The sequence below is a fragment of the Salvia splendens genome, chromosome 19 (genome assembly GCF_004379255.2).
Source record: "Salvia splendens isolate huo1 chromosome 19, SspV2, whole genome shotgun sequence".
Classification (NCBI taxonomy): domain Eukaryota; kingdom Viridiplantae; phylum Streptophyta; class Magnoliopsida; order Lamiales; family Lamiaceae; genus Salvia; species Salvia splendens.
The window spans coordinates 6,280,790-6,295,424 of NC_056050.1; the positions used below are offsets into that span (position 1 = coordinate 6,280,790).

General features: G+C 42.8%; 2 protein-coding genes and 1 non-coding gene across 3 annotated transcripts; 1 reads left to right on the plus strand and 2 right to left on the minus strand.

The window, feature by feature from the left end:
• Positions 1–9,463: 9,463 nt before the first annotated feature.
• Positions 9,464–9,901, minus strand: LOC121778927. Its single transcript, XM_042176311.1, has one exon. The coding sequence runs from the start codon at positions 9,899–9,901 to the stop codon at positions 9,464–9,466; it is 438 nt and encodes a 145-aa protein (XP_042032245.1).
• A 38-nt stretch (positions 9,902–9,939) lies between these two features.
• On the minus strand, positions 9,940–11,823 carry LOC121778928. Its single transcript, XM_042176313.1, has one exon. The coding sequence runs from the start codon at positions 11,821–11,823 to the stop codon at positions 9,940–9,942; it is 1,884 nt and encodes a 627-aa protein (XP_042032247.1).
• LOC121780487 lies at positions 11,165–11,271 on the plus strand. The gene has a single exon (XR_006046030.1). It is a non-coding gene; the product is annotated as a small nucleolar RNA R71 (small nucleolar RNA).
• Positions 11,824–14,635: the final 2,812 nt, after the last annotated feature.

Sequence of the window (14,635 nt, forward strand, 5' to 3'; positions counted from 1 at the left end):
CCGTAGGCCAATTGTCTGATTGCCGCAGTGCACTTTTGTATAAGTGTGTGGCCGGGTCTGCCAGCCGCATCGTACCTGAACCGGAAACACAAATATCGACGCTCCAAAGCATCAACGATACGCATAAACACTGCCCTACGCATCCTAAAACGCCGCCTGAAAAGAGGCGCCCCAAACCGCGGCTCATCCGCAAAGTAGTCTTCATATAGCCGCTGATGTGCAGCTACGTGATCCCGATCAATCACTGCTCGTCGGTGGACAACGGGTGGAGGTTGAGGTACCACCGGCTGCAAGGCCCTTTGTATCAACAGGTTTATCTCGCGGGACGTATAGGCCTCCAACTCTTCGTTCATTTGCCGTTCGTACTTCTCAGCATCCCCACCACTACTACCACCCGCGTTACTCATTTCACGTTGTTGCTCTTGTACAGAAATTAAGATGGAGAGAAAACTCGTTAAAACAAGAGGTGCGAATGAAAATGACGTGCAAATCGCGTATATATAGTGTTTCAAAAAAAAAATTGAGCTGGCCGATCGCTCGCCGATCGGGAGCCTGCAATGGCGGCCAGCCACCGGCGAGCGGATCGGCCAGCGCTCGAAAATCGGCGTCGGGTCGCCGATTTTTTCACCGAAATGGCGCTCGCCGGTTCTAATGGTTCGGTGAGCGGACCGGCCAGTGCCGGGAATCGGCTAACCTGTCCGTTCGCTGCCATTGGAGATGCTCTAAGACAATATTTTTGGCCGTCCAAATATGGAATGCTTTTTCGCTTCTAGCTCTTGTGACAACCCGATCTTTTAAAATTTTTAATAAACTTAGAAAATGTATGTTTGGTGTTAAGTGCGTGAATTTTTATTTTATTTTCTTACGAGAACGAGCGAGAGTTTTCAAGAAAATCAATATTTGGGTTTAAGAAAAACGAGACTAGTTGTATAAGATTTTATGATGTGTTCTTTTATTTAAGAAATATGAATGATCGAGGGTAGCTTTGAAGTATTTAGAATATCCTATTAAGAACGAAATAATATTTCTAAAGTGGGAATTAGTGGTCGAGTACATGCAGATGAAAGTCCGCTACAACATAATTATATAAAACAATTGAATGAAAGTCCGCTACAATATAATTGATAAGGCCCATTTCATGCATCGGTTTAGGGGTAAAATGTACGCTATTTGATTAGTTTATCGCGCAAAGCAAATGTTAAACGTGCAGGAATGCCGCTTGACCAAGGCAACAAGACCAAACTGATCAAGCGAGTACAATAGGCGAAAAAGGCCAGAAATCGGGGGAGTTGATCAAGGGGAGTAATTAAGCGGTCAAGGAGGGGACCACTGGCTTCCAGAAGAAGGACACGTGAGGCTAATGAGCTGGATGGTGCACATCATTCTGTTATCAAGGACAACGTTCTAGAAGGGGACACGTGCTGATATATGAGACGCAAGGACGGAGCTGAGTCATGAATTTGTTACTGAAAAGCATCGTCATTCTAGAAGAAGAGCACGTAGCAATCGATGAGTCGCTCGCTCTCAGCGTGAGCGAATATTCCTTGCCAAGATCGTTATCCAACCGGAGGTCGTTGCCGAGCTTATAAATAGAGGATGTGCCACCACCCAAAAGAATCCGATTTTTTACCTTTCCGTCTTTAGTTTTTTAGTTTAGTTTAGCTCAGTTCTCTAGATAGCTTAGATAGAGAAACGTTTAGTTAAAGGGCAACCGAAGTGAGCGCTACAGAATACTCGATATCTGTCGGCGTTATCTCAAGTTTCCCGCCAAGGATCTTCTCGGTTTTACTTGCTTTCGTATTTTCCGAAGTGTTAGTTTAGTCTAATTTCAAGTTGCTTTGTAGTTAAAGTTTCGAGCTTTTTACATTCCGCATATTCGCTGTGCTCGTTTGGATACTGAGTATAAAATCGAAGTTGTTCTGTTTTCGTCATCGTGTTTACTATTCTAAGTAGTTAATTTTCATTCCAGTCTAAAATTCACTTGACCCAGTAGTTAAAATTCCCTTGAGCAAGTAGTTAGTTACTTTTCTGCCTAAGGTAAAGTAAGTAGTTAAAAACTTCCAAAGTTAAAGCGTGGCAGCAGCCGGACCCTATTCACTACGCACACACTCGATACACTCGCTTCTCTGTGGGATCGACCCCGAACTTGCAGCTTTAATGTTAAAGTAGTGCAAAATTGAGAGTTTATAAATTACATTGGTGGTGCGCGAGAGCGAGAACAACTTGATCAAGTGGTAACGACATTTGCCAACTGATCCATCCGGTCCAATTATCTCTTCCATATAACTTGAATCAATTATTCGCAAAAAGACCGCACGCCAAAATGGCGCCGTTGCCGGGGAAGCATGGTGTTATTTTATGTTTGTGTGTAGTACGTAGGTGTACATAGTTCTTGTTTATTTTCTTTTCTCATTTGTTTTCCTTTCTGTTCATGAGAAGGTACCAACGCGGTGGACACTGGAATAATCCCTTCGTATACAGAGATACGAACGCTCATTGGAGAATCCAGGAAGCCGGTGTTGTTACCACGTGATACCAAGCCACACAGACAGCAAGGCCCCCATTCAAGCAACCAGGAAAGACAACCGAACAACCAAATGGTCAGCTATGTTCCACCGCACCAACGGGGAAATCAGCACCCTGGAAATCAACAGCACAACCAGCCGCAATACCAGCAAGAGCATTATGGGCAATCTGACTACCCGCAGCCTAACCACGGTGGGGGACTGCTGAATCAAAGATACAACCGACACCCCAACGATGGCCAATGAGATATGATAGTACCGCACCATCCTAATGATGCGATGCGGGAAATCCAAGAGGCTCAGAATGAGCAGCGGGCGGCTTTGGAAATGCTGACGAAGCAACTGTCTCAAGTTACGATGTCACTGGAAGAGCTAAGGGGCAATGAAGGAAAGATTCCAGCCACTGTGCAACCACCTGGTCGTGAAAACATCAGCGAAGTGTCCCTAAGATCAGGAAGAGTCTACCAAAGCCCTACTCCACCTGAGAAATCTCCAGCATCTATGTCTGGACCAAGCCATGAAGAAGAAGGAGAATCTAGTGGAGCAGAGCAAGCAAAAGGGAGTGAAAAGGGCAAGACAAAAGTAGGAGGTGAATCCTCAGAAGGAAGTCAGAAAGAAGAAGCAGAGAAAGTAAAGCCATATCCGTACCGAGGAATGGTGACAAGGAAAAGAGATGCCACGATTGACGTGGCTAATATGTTCAAGGAAGTGGAAGTGAAGGTGCTGCTCTTGACGGCCTTAAAGATGTCCCCGATCAGTAAATTCGTCAAGGACTACCTGGCAGGAAAAATCAACGAAGAAGGGAGACTGATTACAGAGGAGAATGTCTCTGCCGTGATCCAGAAAAGCGACCTCCCCTCCAAGAAGACTGATCCAGGAATGTTCACGCTCCCCAATTTCGATTGGAAAAATTCAAGTGGAGCACGCGATGTGCGATCTCGGGGCATCGATAAATGTTTTGCCATACTCCATCTATAAGAAGCTGGGAGCGACCAAGCTCGTCGACACTGACATCATGATCCAATTGGCCAACAGATCGTGTATTCATCCGGAGGGAATTCTGGAAGATGTAGTCGTAAAGGTGAATAACTTTCTGTACCCAGCTGACTTTTTCGTAATCAAAATGACGGAGCCAGCAGCAAGGGAATTAAGTGGAGTCCTACTAGGGAGGCCGTTCCTGTCTACGGCCAACACCATAATAGCCGTCCGTAATGTGACGATAAGCCTGGACTTCAATGGAGAGAAAGAAATGAAGCTTGTCATCATCAACAGTCAGTTGACCCAGGAGCAGGAAGATAGATTGCTGGAGGTGTTAAGAAAGAATTAGAAAGCTATTTGCTGGAAACTAACAGACCCGGTGGGCATCAGCCCAGACTTATGTGTGCATCACATCCGGTTGGAAGAAGGAGCCAAACCACATCGCGACCAACAACGTAAGCTCAACCCCTACATGAGGGAAGATGTGCTCAAAGAAATTGTCAAATTGGTCTCAATCGGAATTATTTACTCCATTCCAGACAGTAACTGGGTCAGCCCAGTGCACATGGTGCCGAAGAAAGGGGGGTTCAAGTAGTGAAAAATGAGAAAAATGAATTGATCCCGACAAGGCCAGTTACTGGGTGGAGAATGTGCATTGACTATAGGAAGCTGAACGCAGTAACAAAGAAGGATCACTTCCCTTTGACATTAATTGATCAGATGCTTGAGAAGTTGGCAGGGAAGCAGTACTTCAGCTTCCTGGATGGTTATAGTGGTTACTTCCAGATCGCTGTGAATCCAGATGACCAAGAGAAAACAACATTCACCTGCCCCTTTGGCACTTATGCTTACAGGAGGATGCCGTTTGGCCTCTATAATGCCCCGGGCACTTTTCAGAGATGCATGATGAGCATCTTCTCTGACCTGTTGGAAGACTGTATTGAGATCTTCATGGACGATTTCACTGTCTATGGGGACACATTCGATCAAGGGCTGTACAGCCTAAACAGAGTGCTGGAAAGATGCCGCCAAAAGGACTTGGTTTTAAACTTTGAGAAGTGTCATTTTATGGTTACCGAAGGAATTGTCCTAGGGCATATGGTGTCGAGCAAGGGAATAGGGGTCGACCCAGTGATAAGGCTAATTTCATGCATTGGTTAGGGGCTTAATTTCATGCATTTACGGGGTCTAACGCATCTTTTTAAGCCAGGCGTGTAGTAGATATCGCCAGGCCAATGAAGAAAGGAAGACAATTGCCTGGCGAAGGAAATTTGGCGATAAAGTGAGCAATTTGAAGGAAAATAGCCAGACGGAGGAGATTGCTAAAGCTGAAGGGCAGAACAGAGACTTCATGCGAAGGCTTCTAGAAGATCACATCCGCATCTATATAAGGGAGAGAGCATGCAATTCGGAAAAAGGACTTTTGGAGATTTGTGGGTATTAATTTGGCTCTCAGCTCACTCACACACACTCCTACACACTTGGGTTTCGAAATTCGAGAGGGGTTCAGGTTTACTTTCAGTTGGTTGTGCGTAACACCGTCCTCACATAGGGCGAAGAAACAATTTACTGTTTTCATTTCGTTTGTTGCTGCGAATTTCACCGAGCTTCGCTGTTCGAAGCTCGGCTGTGTTGACTGTAGAATTATCGTTGAATTTTTCTATGCAATTTTTATTTTCTATTATGACGATGTTGATTTCAAGTATGGATGATGTTTGTTTCTGAGTTTATAGTTATTTGCTTGAATGGAAGCTTTTCACACTTGATTTGTTGAGTTGGGACAGAATCGTGGTTGGATTGTCGTTGATCGGAGCAGATCTGTTGAATCGGAGTTTATGGTGTTGATTTTGGTTGTAGTTGGGTTTAGATTGCTTGGATCTGGAGTGGGTTAAGCGCCCGACGTGTGGATCTGAAGCAGATTTGGTTGATTGTGCATGAATTTGATGTTTCATTTCTGTGTTCTGTTTACTTCGTCTAGTAGAAGTAGATCCGTTGGTTTCCGATTAATCGTCAGTTTCCGACGTCCGAATCTGTATGTTCTGTTTGAATCTGGATTATTACTCTGTTTTCTCCATGTTCACATTTAAATTAGGTAACGAGATGCAGGTTGTTGTTAGTTAAATTCATAGTTTGTTATTTGCAGCTTTTCATCCCTACTTTGCTGTTTTTGGAATATGGTCCCCACTGCATGTTTACTTTCTGTCTAGCTAATTTAGGTAGTCGTTTACTAGGTCAAGGAAGTTTGTTTGAGGCATTGAAGTTACGAGTATGTTCGATGTTTGCATGCTGTTCTCGGTTTCCTAGGTCTAGTGTTAGATTTTATTCCTAAGTTTAGTAATAGTTTTCCTCAACCCAATTTGCGTGGCAGCAGCCAATCATCTTTCCAAAGTCTTTTAAATGCCTTCTTACACGTCTATCTTCGTGAGATCGATCCCTGCTTCCCTGTACTAATTCATAGTATAACGGGTTGAGGGTTTTTGAATGCGGAATTTGTGTGTCCGATGACCGAGACTTCTGAGATCCTCCGAGTTCCTAGACCTCGTGATCTAGTGGATTCTCTGGGTTTGAGAAGCTTGACCTAGCACAAAAGCACTGATGAGTCTCATTCTCGGCCTTGGTTACTGGTCTGTATAAGGTGCTTTATTGGATAATATTTGCAAAATAGCTGCTAAAGTGTGCAGGTTGAAGTACTAAATTAGGAGGAAAGGTTCAGAAGGAATTCGAGTGAAAAAGCTGCGAAAAGTGTGCAAACTGGTTAGAATGAGCAGAAAATACGCAAACTGGTCAGGATGGATGCTACAGAACTAGACACGAGAAGGAAGGACTTGCTTGGAATAATCACCTATCTAAAGAAGGGCAAAATTGTCATTCCACATGAAGAGAAAGCCCTAGAAATTAGGGCAAGCCACCCTATAAATAGGAGCTGAACATAAAGAAAAAGGGGAATTTTGACACCACTTCACTTAGGACTTATCATCACTACTTGATGTGGATAATACTGGTTTGTAAAACAGATCAATTTCGCACGCAAGTTCAAATTAATTACCCAAATATTATCACTAACTGCAAGAATACAGCTTCGTGTGTAGTATTTTAGGTGTCGATCCACAGGGAAGGGAATGATTATTAAAACTTAACACTAAACAAAGCATAAAAAGGTTCGATTTTTGGTTTTGATGATTAATGACACTAAGTTAACAAACTAACTACGCAAGGATTTTAAACACGAGAAAAACAGGTCACTCCAAGTTGCTCCTTAGACTCGAATCATTCTACACATTTATCACACACAAATTTGGGATTAACTTATCAACCTAATCGCTTGCACTGAACATGTTTGCGACGTATAATTCACAGTCAGCTGAACACTTGTTCCATGAATTAATTTTCGAAGGCATTCAACTCCTGCGGAAGCGCGGGAATCTAACATCCTCTACTATACGAGCTTACCTAATCCACTATCAAATTATCCTCTGAACAATTTTAATTTGATAGCATAACAATTGATTAATCCATCCATGTCCAAGTTAAAGAGACAATAAACAAGGATTAGATATCTATCACAAAAGATGCCTCTAAAGTAATAGAATTACGCATTAAACACAATCAATGCTATCAAACATGAGTTCAAAAGTGTAGAAGCATTCTAACGAGTCTAATTCACAACTTGGAGCAACAAATGAGCCTAGCCTTGATACATGATAAATTCACTGATTAAAACCGTAGAAGGCATGCTCTTTCGGAGTAGAATTGGATGGTGGAGTCGAATCGTCGGAGTGTCGGGTAGATTTTCCTCCTTCTCTTCTCTTCTTCCTTCTTCTCCGTTCTGTCTTTTTTTTCTCTGTCAAATTCGTCCCCTTTCTCCTCTTCTTTCCTCTAACTTATCCCCTCCTTTTCTGAAATAACTGCCATTTAGAAGTTACTCGGCAAATACGCCCGACCGGGCGAATTTAACGAACGAAACGCCCGACCGGGCGAAAGGCTTCTAGGGGTATCGCGGTGAAACGCCCGACCGGGCGTTTTGTGTCGTCACTAACCGCCCGACCGGGCGAACTTTCTGGAATCCTTATGCGTAACGCCCGACCGGGCGTTTTGAAGCTCAGAATCGCCCGACCGGGCGTTCTCATGCTTTGCCCATTTCACCTGCGAACTTCCAGCTTTCACTCTCCTAAACTTCCCTACAAATACACTTTGATGAGTGACAAGTACATGGAAAGTGTGTAGTTTAGGGGGAAAAATATAAGAAATATGCTTCGCATCAAATACCCCCAAACTTAAGCTCTTGCTCGCCCCGAGCAAGATACATTTTCAGCACCAAGACTCAACCAAATCTAACCCGCAAAGATTTTCATCACAAAGAATCATATAGGGACGTGAGTGACAAAATTTAAACCCCCAACACTTCCAACCGAGATTTCCCACTCTCAAGAACAAGCACTCATCCCCCTAGAACTTCAAGTCAAGGTACACTTCAAAGTAAGTCCAAGCATATGATCAAACAACTCAAACCGTCATCATCAACTCATCAAGCATTACTAATCACATAGACTCACGGATTTCAAATCGAACTTTTTCAACTCTACCAAGCTATTGATACAACATCCACAAGCATCAACGATAAGGTCCAAGGTCTTCGTTCAAGGTTGTAATGGGGCTAGGGACGAGGTAGGATAGTATGGATGGTGAGCTCAAAGGCTACACATTTGAGTGCCAAAATCTTCCCTCCTACAACATCCTTCCAAAGATCGAACAACACAAAATTTTACAACTCAACTCAAACTCCCCCAAACTTGAGATCGTATTCTAAACAAGATCACAACTTAAACAAAAAGAAGTTCTAACTTTATTCTCAAACTTTTTATTCTTTCTCTTTTCTCTTTTCTCTTCTTTTGTCTTTCTTTTGACAAGACCTCGACTTTTGCGAATTTGGAGGTCGTCTTTTCCTCTTTTTTTTTTCTTTTTCTTTCTTTTCTAAGAACTTCCTTCCTTTCTCATAACATCAAGTCTAGGAAAATCTATACTTTACAATTCACCACCCCCACACTCACAACTCAAAACACCAAGCTCAACTTGTATTTAGCACTCAAATAGTAGCAAGGTCAATCGATTAGGCTAAAGTTAGGCTTATTTAAGTAGCTAAGTGTTTGGCTAAGTGTTTACACAAAGAATAGGGAATTAAGCTCAAGGTGGCTTCTATGGGATCATGTGATGGACTAGACATGTGATCCTTTGGCCATGGAGTTCATCCTAGTGCCTTATCCTCCCATATCGTTAACACAAACGAACGCAAGTACGCAACTTGATAAAGCCAAACAACCCTAAATAATTTCCACAAGCCATGCGATTTTCATACTCTCCTCAACTTAAGAAATCGGATGTAATCACAACATGCTCTTTCAAATAAATTCATGCACCCATTCCATTCATCCTAAGCTTCAAAGATCAAGTAAGATCAAGCAAGATTTCCTAACCAGAAAGCCGAAGATAAAGCATGCATCCGTCAACTACATAGACTCACAACATTTTTATTTCAAATCATTTCAAACACCCACAAACATGCACCAAACCATACAAACCCCCCCAAACTTGAATGCATCATTGTCCTCAATGCATGCAAAGACAACATAAAAAGTAAAGGGAAAGAAGACTCCCCCAAACTTTGCATGAAATACATAGTGCATTCGGGTGGGCGGGTGGGTGTGAAAATCCTCAGCGGGATTGCTTCCTCCTAAGCTCCAACATACATCACATCTCCATGTTGCTCCTACAAAAAGAAACAAAACCTACAAAAAGAAACACTCAATTCAAAATAAATGTTAGAGGAAAGAATTGAGCAAACAAAACCTCCAACACATGAAATCAAAAAATAAAAGGAAAAAAAAAAAAAAAGACTTGGGTTGCCTCCCAATCAGCGCCTTTGTTTATAGTCGTTGGCTCGACCTTCTTCATCCTTTTCCCTTCTATCCAGGCTCCAATAGGCGCTTCCCCGCCTTCTCTTGCTTGATCACCACATTCTCTCCATCTACTCGAAACATGACCGTATTTGTCTTGGTCTCTATCACAACATCACCGGTTGCTAAAAATGGCCTACCAAAGAGGATAGGCATATCCTTGTCCTCTTCCATCTCTAGGACAATGAAGTCAACCGGGAGTACAAATCTATCAACCTTCACCAAGACATCCTCGATGATACCTTTCGGTTTCACAATTGAATGATCCGCCAATTGTAGGTCAATGTCGATTGGTTCAATCCTCGCTTCTAGACCGATTGACCGTGCGGTTTTCAGAGCCATCAATGATATTCCCGAGCCTTGATCAAGTAGGCACTTTGGGAACTTTTTATCTCCCATCTCACATGGGATCACACAGCTTCCCGGGTCTCTTCTCTTTGCCGGCATCTTTCCCTTCACAAATTGTGAGCAAAATGCGCTCAATATCACCACGCCATCGTCTTGTATCTTCTCCTTTTTCGCAATAAGATCTTTAAAAACTTGGAGAATTTAGGAAAGTGTAGGAACAAATCCACCAGGGACACATCTACATTAACTTTCCTGATAATGTTCATCATCCAATCGAGTCCTTTCTCTTGAATTATTTTCCTACCCTTCTTCTTATTCTCGACTGGGAAAGGTGGTGGCGGGATAAAATCTGGAAAATTAAATGGACACTTCGGGTCCATTGCCGGACTTAGTGGATTCTTCTTGTGGATATCACTCATGGTTGACTCTTCTTTTTCTTGTTGACCTTCCCTAGCTTCGGTAGTAGCCCACTCAATCCTCTCGTCCGCCCCTGCGTGCAAGATGTTCGAGCCATTTTGTGCATCTAGCATGATTGGAGACTCAAGATCCTTTCCACTTCTTAACTTAACTGCCTTGCACTGTTCAACACCTTTAGGATTGGGCACTGTATCACTCGGGATAACATTAGGAATTCTTGTGTGAGATGCTGTAGCAATCTGCCCAATTTGAGTCTCAAGATTCCTCATTGTAGCTTCTAACTGCCCAAACTTTTCCACGGTCTTTTCTTTGAAGTAGTCATTCTCCTTTTGAGTCTTAGTCATAAGAGATAGGATTTGTCCCAGTTGTTCATCCATAGAAGGCTTCTTCTCAAAACCCGGAGGTGGAGTATTGGTACGCCATTGTGAACCCGAAGGGTTGCTAGTACCGGACTGATTCCAGTTCACTTGTTGAGGCCTCCAGTTCTGCTGATTACCGTACTGGTTTCCTTGGTTGAACCCTTGCTGATTGTTACCAATATAGTTCACATCCTCTATTGGCTGACCTTCAAGATTCGGACATTGATCCATGTGATGTCCGCCTTGGCACAACCCACACTTCAAAACAGCCATGGGTTGAGGAGTCAGTTGGAAGGATTTTATCGCCTTCGTCATCGTGCACATCTGAGTGCTTATCTCCGCCAACTGAGCCTCAATTGCAGTGATTTTCTCCGTCTCCTTGGTAGCACCGAACGTGTCTCCCATCTTATCTGCCGCTCTTCTCGGATTATGCCAATTCCTTTGGTTGTTTGCCAACCTTTGGAACAGAGCTCTCACTTCCTCGTGAGTTAAGTCGTCCAGATTTCCATTCGAGCCTGCAGTCACCAACCCCGTGCCTTCACTGTTGAGTCCCTTGTAGAACTTGAGTAGCTCATGCCCTGGAGCAAGACCATGGCTCGGGCATTTCCTAAGCAATTCAGTGAACCTCTTCCACGCTTCCGCAAAAGACTCATCATATTTCTGTCGGAAGGTAGTGATCTCCTCTCTCAACTTCTCGATCTTCATCGGAGAGTTATATTCCAAGAGGAACAACATCTTCAACTCTTGGAATGTGGCTATGTTGTATCCCGGAATAGAATCATACCACGCCCGTGCTTTATCCCTCAGTGAGAAAGGGAATAAGGCCCTCTTAATCTGATGATGGTCCACATTCGGGGGTCGATGAGAGTTCGTCAATTCGTAGAACGCGTTGAGGTGGCTCGTTGGATCCTCATCGTCTCGCCCATGGAAGAGATTTCCCCCGTTCACCAAGCTAATGTAATGAGGAGGAATGTTCACGTTGTCATTCGCGTAGGCGAATTCTCCTAGAAAGTCGACTCCCGACCTGAGAGTGTCACCAAACCTCACCGCGGGTGGTGGAATCTCATTGTTCTCAGCCATTGATTCAGCTTCTAGATCACTGTCACTACTCTCAAATAATGGGTTATCTCTGATTGGACTCGGCGAATCCTGTTGAATTTCAAACCCGGCTGAACTTCCTGACCCTTTCCTTCTTTGATAACAGAGTAATCCGAAAGGTGGTGTACCCTGAGATCTCGTGTGCATTCACCTCTTTTTTTTTGTTTTTTTTTAATACCTACACAACAGAAAATACACCAAGCACAAGCACAAAATATTTCCTATTACCGAAAGCGAGACCTCTCGACAACTTCGGGGTAAGTACTATAAAAAGTGTGTGCTAGAGTGCAAACAAAACTACCTAAAACTAAACTAAGAGTTAGCTAAAAATTACCTAAGATAATACACTCCTTCGTCTTCAAGTCCGGACGTGGTAGATGGCTATCACACCGTAGAACACGAACAATGTACCTATAAAACTCAAAAAGAAAAATCAAACAAAATAAAAACAAACAAAAACTATAAGCTAAATAATCGATTGCCTTCCCCGGCAACGGCGCCAAAACTTGATGTGGATAATACTGGTTTGTAAAACAGATCAATTTCGCACGCAAGTTCAAATTAATTACCCAAATATTATCACTAACTGCAAGAATACAGCTTCGTGTGTAGTATTTTAGGTGTCGATCCACAGGGAAGGGAATGATTATTAAAACTTAACACTAAACAAAGCATAAAAAGGTTCGATTTTTGGTTTTGATGATTAATGACACTAAGTTAACAAACTAACTACGCAAGGATTTTAAACACGAGAAAAACAGGTCACTCCAAGTTGCTCCTTAGACTCGAATCATTCTACACATTTATCACACACAAATTTGGGATTAACTTATCAACCTAATCGCTTGCACTGAACATGTTTGCGACGTATAATTCACAGTCAGCTGAACACTTGTTCCATGAATTAATTTTCGAAGGCATTCAACTCCTGCGGAAGCGCGGGAATCTAACATCCTCTACTATACGAGCTTACCTAATCCACTATCAAATTATCCTCTGAACAATTTTAATTTGATAGCATAACAATTGATTAATCCATCCATGTCCAAGTTAAAGAGACAATAAACAAGGATTAGATATCTATCACAAAAGATGCCTCTAAAGTAATAGAATTACGCATTAAACACAATCAATGCTATCAAACATGAGTTCAAAAGTGTAGAAGCATTCTAACGAGTCTAATTCACAACTTGGAGCAACAAATGAGCCTAGCCTTGATACATGATAAATTCACTGATTAAAACCGTAGAAGGCATGCTCTTTCGGAGTAGAATTGGATGGTGGAGTCGAATCGTCGGAGTGTCGGGTAGATTTTCCTCCTTCTCTTCTCTTCTTCCTTCTTCTCCGTTCTGTCTTTTTTTTCTCTGTCAAATTCGTCCCCTTTCTCCTCTTCTTTCCTCTAACTTATCCCCTCCTTTTCTGAAATAACTGCCATTTAGAAGTTACTCGGCAAATACGCCCGACCGGGCGAATTTAACGAACGAAACGCCCGACCGGGCGAAAGGCTTCTAGGGGTATCGCGGTGAAACGCCCGACCGGGCGTTTTGTGTCGTCACTAACCGCCCGACCGGGCGAACTTTCTGGAATCCTTATGCGTAACGCCCGACCGGGCGTTTTGAAGCTCAGAATCGCCCGACCGGGCGTTCTCATGCTTTGCCCATTTCACCTGCGAACTTCCAGCTTTCACTCTCCTAAACTTCCCTACAAATACACTTTGATGAGTGACAAGTACATGGAAAGTGTGTAGTTTAGGGGGAAAAATATAAGAAATATGCTTCGCATCAGAATCGCCCGGCCGGGCGTTCTCATGCTTTGCCCATTTCACCTGCGAACTTCCAGCTTTCACTCTCCTAAACTTCCCTACAAATACACTTTGATGAGTGACAAGTACATGGAAAGTGTGTAGTTTAGGGGGAAAAATATAAGAAATATGCTTCGCATCACTACTACATCACTTTTGAGGAGAATAGCTTCACTAGCTCTTAGTTCCATCTAAATCCAGCAACCTGACTTGAAGATTCCGGCCACCTGCCGGCGAGGAGCATCATGCCTGATTCATTCCAGCCGCCGTAGTTCTAGAAATTCCTCCAGTTTCAGTTTCCGATGAGCCAAACAATCTTTTACTTGCTTTGTTTTTTAAGATTTCTTAGTTTAAGTACTTGTTTTTGCTTGCCTTTGACTTGGATTCCAGTAGCTACTTAGTTGGAACATCTTTTGGGTGATAATCTTGAATGCAATGAAGTTTATTGTGGTTTTATTTTGTGTTTCAGCTTGCTTATTATTTCTTTCTGCCTAGTAGCTAGATGTGGTAGTTTTACGTTGATTTCTGTTGTTTAAGTGCTTGAATCTGCTTTGCTTAGTTAGATCTAGGTTTTCTTGGAGTGTTTACAAGTTTTAATCGGGTTAAGTTCCTCAAAAAATGCATGGGAATCGTTTCTGCTTGCTTCTGTCACCTTGTCCCGCTGACCAGTTTGCGTAGATCTCAGCTTTCTTAGCTTTCTTTCTCGATTTCAAGTTAAATATTGCATTTACGAATTTTCAAGCTTGATCATTCATCAATGGAGTTTGTTAGATCTTGTTTGTTTAGCTTAGTGAAGAAGATAATGTCACTATCAAAGAATGGGACCACTTGTGTTGCTTTTGTTGCTTTTTGCTTTTGTACTTGCATTTTTTCAGCTTTTCTGCACACCCAGAAGACAGTCTGCCAGCATGACCTTTGATTCTCTTTACCTTTTGTCTAGCCATTTTAGTAAGTTTCGTCTAGTAGCTTCTCACATGCACACTCGTACCCTAATTTACACACGCACTCTAATTTCTTTTAGCACGCAGCATTTAGAGCCCACCTTGACCTACTGGTTAGGAGGGGTATAGGTTCCATTTCATTTTCCGACTAGGTAAAACTCAACCCCAAAAAAGCGTGGTAGCTAACCAACCGCTCCCAGAATGTCATCGCAAGTGT